We start from the raw sequence: 6,751 nt of genomic DNA, 5'->3' as shown, positions 1-6,751 counted from the left end.
AGGAGGTTAAAGCCGGTATTTAAAGCCAATTGTTTTTTTTTTTTTTGTTTTTTTAAAGCACACTGACCGTAAAATCAATTGAAACAGTCAGATAAGTAAGATTTTTATGCAGCAATATGAATGAAATTATTAATACATGTACACATAGTACTTTTAACATTTCTTGAACTTGAAGTGCTGCCCACACAGGTGCCTGATCAAATTTCATCTAACATTTTTATTACTGATCAAATATCGGCTCTAGAAAAAAAAAAAATAAGGCTGATGGCTGATGTTGGAAAAACGATATATCAGTCGGTCTACCTCTATTTGAAATGTGTTTTCTTTTAATGTTCTGTACGGTGACCCTGAGTGTCCTGAAAGGCGTCTGTAAATAAAAGGTATTATTATTATTAAATTCTGATCATAAAATTGGAATAAATGGTGATAAATCCCTTAAGAAAAGTTGAAATCATTTGGAGCTGACACAAACGTAGCCCTTGGGTCTTTGTGGGTTAATGGACATTTGACGCTGAATGAATGCACGGGTCCTTAAAGCGGCGGCGTCCCCTATAGCTCGGCTCCCTCCCGGGGGTAGATCAGGCTGTTGACGCTGAAGCTGTTGTAGAAGTGGCTGTTGAACTGTCCGCTCTGTCCGCTGCCAAACGTGTTGTAGTACACTCCACGGTTGAAATGCAAGCCCTCGCCGTGCTCCGACGCCCCTGTGTCCTGCCCGCCGTGGTTGGCGTGGTACGGACTCAGAGCCGTAATGTTCCTGTTCGACAGCTCGTTCACCAGTCCCAGAGACCCCTGGGGCCGGCTGGGGGCCCCCGAGCTCAGCGTGGACATGCTGCTGTAAAAGTTATTGAAACACGGAGCGGCGGCGGCGGCGGAGGCCAAACCCGGGGGCGACAACGACGACGTGGAGCCTTTGTGGTTGTCGTTCATCGCCTCCATCTCTGGGGAGGACGGGCCCAGGAGCTGGGGGCTGTCTGAGGGCTTCAGAGGGGCCCCTGCCGCCGGCCGCCCATCCTCCACCTTTGTGGCCCCAACCGCTGCCACTGCCACTCCTCCTGCGCCGCTGGGATCGGAACGTCGCTTCCTTTTCCGACGGAAATTCCCATTATCGAACATCTTCTCACAGTTTGGATCCAACGTCCAGTAATTTCCTTTTCCTGTCGATGACAAACAAAACATAACATTTTATAGCTTTAATTTGGATAAAAATTAAACTCACTTGAGGTTTTGATGCTAAAATAAAACTAATTTAACCCTTTTAAACTGTTTTTGCATCCATTATTATGAAGTGAAAGCACTTTCTTTTGTCATTTTGCTCTTTATTTTGGATTCACCTGTTGCTTTTTCCATCATATTTGTACATTAAGCCAATTTTTATGGGTTTTCCTTATCAGTCAGGCAGACAGCTTGAGGGAACAATAATAAAATGACAGTAAATAGTAATAAATTAAACCTTTAAGTTAGAATTAAACACAGCATGACCAACAAAAATGAGTCTGAAACTAGTGAACATTTACTGCTGTTTTTGTTCCATTATGCACCTTTCATTACTGTTATCGTATTGTACTGTTGCTTTTATTGTCAATATGTTTGATTTATATCTTTTGCATTCCATTATAGTTTTCTTTATACCACTTTATTCTTATTCTGTTTTTACCTCTTTTTTTTTTTTTTTTTTTTAAATTGCATGACATTAAATAGCAAGATGAGAAATAAACGGTTTCTCAGTTGTCTGTATGTCCTGTGAATTTAGAGAATTGACAATAAAAAAAATATCTCAATCTTGAATAAGTCTGTCATTACAGTGTGTTTTATTTCCATATATTCATATATATAAGTGTGTTACAAGTTCTCTGCAGAAGTAAAATGTATTTATATCCTTCAAAGACCCAGGAAAGTCAAAGTTTGGGCTTTTTTACATTAAATAATTTCTTTGATAGGACGTAGTATGATGCAACAGAAATTCTTTGCAGTGGGCAACATTTATTTATTTATTTATTTATGTATGCACGTATGTATTTACTTACTTACTTATTTATTTATTTATTAATTTCAAAGTGTCCTGCAGAGGACAAAAAAGCATTGCTGGGTCTCAGGAGAATATGTCATTTTTAGTATTTTAACAGTGCGTTGCCAACCTGTGAGGTGTTAAAAGAAATAAAATGTTGAAATCAATCACAATAAAGATAAGAAATGTTTTAGAGACTTTTTTAAAATATGAGGAGAAATGCAACATCCTCCTGAGACCCAGGAAAGTAAAAGTTTTGGCATTTTACGTAATTGCCTTGATTGGAAACAGCGTGATGCCACAGATTTTTTTTAAATTTATTTTTATGTATTTATTTATTTATTTGCAGTGGATATTTGTTTCTGTTTTTTTTAAGTAAAGCTGTGAATTTCTTGTCCCCTACAGAGGACAAAAAGCATTGCTGTGTCTCAAGAGGATATTAGAGATGTTTTGACTCTCACTGTTTAAGTTTTAGGTTTACATCACGTTCTTCCAGACATTTCAGACTCGTTTCTCGTCCAGGTGAAAAAAGTTTCCTACAGAAGACAAAAAAGCATTGCTGGGTCTCAGGAGAATATGTTATTTTTAGTATTTTAACAGTGTGTTGCCTACCTGTGAGGTGTTTAAAGAAATAAAAATGTTGAAATCGAACACAAAACAGATCAGAAATGTTTTAGAGATTGTTAGAATATGAGGAGAAATGAAACATCCTCCTGAGACCCAGGAAAGTAAAAGTTTTGGCATTTTACATAATTGCCTTGATTAGAAATTGCATAATGCTACAGATTTTCAAATAAGTTTTTTAAATATATTTTTTGCAGTGGACACTTGTTTTTGTTTTTTTAAGTAAAGCTGTGGAACTCTTGTCCCCACCAGAGGACAAAAAAGCATTGCTGGGTCTCAATAGAATATGTTGTTTTTAGTATTTTACCAGTGTGTTGCCTACCTGTGAGGTGTTAAAAGGAATAAAATTGTTGAAATCGATCACAATAACGATGAGAAATGTTTTTAGAGAAAACTTAAGACTATTAAAACATGAGGAGAAATACAGTATCCTCCTGAGACCCAGGAAAGTTAAAGTTTTGGCATTTTACATAATTGCCTTGATTAGAAACGGCATGCAACAGATTTTCTTTCTTTTTTTTTTTTTTTTAATATTCTTTGCAGTGGATGTTTTTTTTTTTTTTTTTGGTTTGTTTTTCTAAGTAAATCTGTGGAACTCTTGTCCCCTACAGAGGACAAAAATACATTGCTGGGTCTCAGTAGAGTGTGTTATTTTTAGTATTTTAACAGTATGTTGCCTACCTTTGAGGTGTTAAAATAAATAAGAATGTTGAAATCAATCACAATAAAGATAAGAAATATTTCATAGAATACAATATAAAGAGAAGTGTAATATCCTCCTGAGAACCAGGAAAGTAAAAGTTTTAGCTTTTTTACATTAAATAACTATCTTGATTACATTTTTTGCATTGGACTTTTTTTTTTTTAGTAAAGCTGTGAAACTCTTGTCCCCTAATGAAGACAAAAATACATTGCTGGGTCTCTGGAGAATATGTTACTTTTAGTATTTTAACAGTATGTTGCCTACCTGTGAGGTGTTAAAATAAATAAAAATGTTGAAATCGATCACATTAAAGATAAGAAATATTTTATAGAATAAAATATGAGAAGTGTAATATCGTCCTGAGAACCAGAAAAGTAAAAGTTTTAGCTTTTTTACATAAATAATTGCCTTGATTACATTTTTTAAAAACATTCTTTGCAGTGGACTTTGTAAAAATTATTTATTTATTTATTTTTTTAAAGAAAGCTGTGAAACTCTTGTCCCCTACTGAACACAAAAAAACATTGCTGGGTCTCTGGAGAATATGTTATTTTTAGTATTTTAACAGTGTGTTGCCTACCTGTGAGGTGTTTAAAGAAATAAAAAAGTTGAAATCGGATTGTTAAAATATGAGGAGAAATGTAATACTGTCCTGAGACCCAGGAAAGTAAAGTTTTAGTTTTTTTTACATTAAATAACTGCCTTGATTACATTTTTTAAAATATTCATTGCAGTGGACTTCTTATTTATTTATTTTTTTTTAATTATTTTATTTAATTTTTTTTTTTTTAAGTAAAGCTGTGAAACTCTTGTCCCCTAATGAAGACAAAAATACATTGCTAGGCCTCAGGAAAATGTTATTTTTAGTATTTTAACAGTATGTTACCTACCTGTGAGGTGTTAAAATAAATGAAAATTTTGAAATCGATCACAATAAAGATAGGGAATATTTTATAGGATAAAATATGAGAAGTGTAATATCGTCCTGAGAATCAGGAGAGTAAAAGTTTTAGCTTTTTTACATTAAATAACTACCTTGATTACATTTTTTTTACATATTCTTTGCAGTGGACTTTATTATTATTATTATTATTATTATTATTATTATTATTATTATTATTATTGTTCTTATTTTTTTTTTTATATAAAGCTGTTAAACTTTTGTCCCCTACAGAAGACAGAAAAACATTGCTGGGTCTCTGGAGAATATGTTACTTTTAGTATTTTAACAGTATGTTGTCTACCTGTGCGCTGTTAAAATAAATACAAATGTTGAAATCGGAGTGTTAAAATATGAGTAGAAATGTAATATCATCCTGAGACCCAGGAAAGTAAAGTTTTAGGTTTTTTACATTAAATAACTGCCTTGATTACATTTTTTAAATATTCTTTGCAGTGTACTTTTTTATTTATTTATTTATTTAAAATAAAGCTGTGACACTCTTGTCCCCTACTGAAGACAAAAAAAGCATTGCTGAGTCTCAGGAGAATAAGTTATTTTTTAGTATTTTAACAGTATGTTACCTACCTGTGATGTATTAAAATAAATAAAAATGTTGAAATCGGAGTGTTAAAATATGAGGAGAAATGTAATATTGTCCTGAGACCCAGGAAAGTAAAGTTTTAGGTTTTTTACATTAAATAACTGCTTTGATTACATTTTTTTTTTTAATATTCTTTGCAGTAGACTTTTTTTAATTGTTTTATTTTATTATTATTATTTTTATTTATTTATTTATTTATTTTAAGTAAAGCTGTGAAACTCTATTCCCCTACAGAAGCCAAACAAACATTACTGTATCTCAGGAGAATATTACAGAACTTTTTCCTCGCACTGCTCTTAGTTCTAGGTTTACTTCACGTTCATCCGGACATTTCAGACTTGTGTTCCAGGTGTGCAGTGCGTCATACCTGGATCGTCCTCGTCCCTCGGGACTTTCTTGAAGCAGTCGTTCAGAGACAGGTTGTGTCGGATGGAGTTCTGCCAGCCGGCTTTGCTCTTCTTATAAAAGGGGAAGTTATCTGCCACGTACTGGTAGATCTGGCTCAGGGTCAGCTTCTTTTCGTGCGCGTTCTGGATGGCCATGGCTATGAGCGCGGAGTACGAGTACGGAGGACGCACCAGTTTCAGCAGCTCCTCCTGACTGGCGATGGACAACCAGCCCAGGTCCGGACCCCCGAAGCCGGGTGAGTTGGTGAGGAACTGCCTCTGGGATCCGTAGGAGGGGGGGATGAAGGACGCGGGGTTGTTTCCGTGCAGGTACGCGGACGCGGACGAGTTGACGCCCGGGGGCCCGTTGAGCCACAGGTACGGGTTTGGAGACGATGCGTAATCCCCCAGGCCGTATCCGCCGGGGGGTCTTTGCGCGCCTTGGAGGCTCTGCTGGTGGTGGTACATGCTGCTGAAGTTCTCGCAGTACACGGCGGCCATATCCGGGGCCTCCTGTGCGCCTTTGGGTGGGAGCGAACCGACGGTCGGGGAGGTGTGGTGGTGCTGGTTCTGGTGGTTCTGGTGGTGCTGGTGGTGATGGGACTGAGGATCGATGGAGTTCATCACTCCCCCCAAAAAGATGCTGGAGCGGTTCGGCTGGCCTCTCTCTTCCTCTCTCTCTCTCTCTCTGGGTTGCTTTTTACGCACAAAGTAGCAGCAACAAGTGTCAGGGAGGCTGGAGGAGTTTGGGGAGTTTTAATAGTATGAAGCCTTGACAGCAGCCACATCCAGGCTCCAGACAATTCCCATCAGCCAATAGGCGCAGGGGGGTGTGGTTCTGGTCTCATGGCTCAGTCAGCTGGGAGTGGGGCAGTGCTAAGCCGTGGATCATTCGTTTTTCAATTTAAAAGCAAAAATCAAAAAAACAAAAACAAACCAAAAAAAAAAAAAAATCCCAAAAACAATCCGTGTATCATTCGTTTATTCGTTTTTCATTTTAAAACAAAAAATCAAAACACCAAAAAGAAAACAAAAAAACAATCCGTGTATCATCCGTTCATTTGTTTTTCGATTGAAAACCAAAAATCAAAAAACAAAAACAAAACGAAAAAAAACAAAACAAAAACACTCAATCCGTGTATCACTCGTTCATTAGTTTTTCAATTTAAAAACAAAAAACAAAAACAAACCAAAAAAAAATCCCAAAAACAATCCGTGTATCATTCGTTTATTCGTTTTTCATTTTAAAACAAAAAATCAAAACACCAAAAAGAAAACAAAAAACAATCCGTGTATCATCCGTTCATTTGTTTTTCGATTGAAAACCAAAAATCAAAAAACAAAAACAAAACGAAAAAAAAACAAAACAAAAACACTCAATCCGTGTATCACTCGTTCATTAGTTTTTCAATTTAAAAACAAAAAACAAAAACAAACCAAAAAAAAATCCCAAAAACAATCCGTGTATCATTCGTTTATTCGTTTTTCA

General features: G+C 36.1%; 1 protein-coding gene across 1 annotated transcript; it reads right to left on the bottom strand.

The window, feature by feature from the left end:
* Window positions 1–342: 342 nt before the first annotated feature.
* Window positions 343–6,083, bottom strand: foxi2 (forkhead box I2). The gene is made up of 2 exons (XM_030126015.1): window positions 5,244–6,083; window positions 343–1,154 (listed from the first exon to the last, which is right to left on the bottom strand). Exons 1-2 carry the CDS (start codon window positions 5,884–5,886, stop codon window positions 550–552), a joined length of 1,248 nt encoding a protein of 415 aa, XP_029981875.1. The 5' UTR covers window positions 5,887–6,083; the 3' UTR covers window positions 343–549.
* Window positions 6,084–6,751: the final 668 nt, after the last annotated feature.

This window comes from Sphaeramia orbicularis, chromosome 22 (assembly GCF_902148855.1).
Source record: "Sphaeramia orbicularis chromosome 22, fSphaOr1.1, whole genome shotgun sequence".
Taxonomy (NCBI): domain Eukaryota; kingdom Metazoa; phylum Chordata; class Actinopteri; order Kurtiformes; family Apogonidae; genus Sphaeramia; species Sphaeramia orbicularis.
The sequence above is the reverse complement of the archived record's forward strand: the minus strand, read 5'-3'. Positions and strand labels throughout refer to the sequence as shown.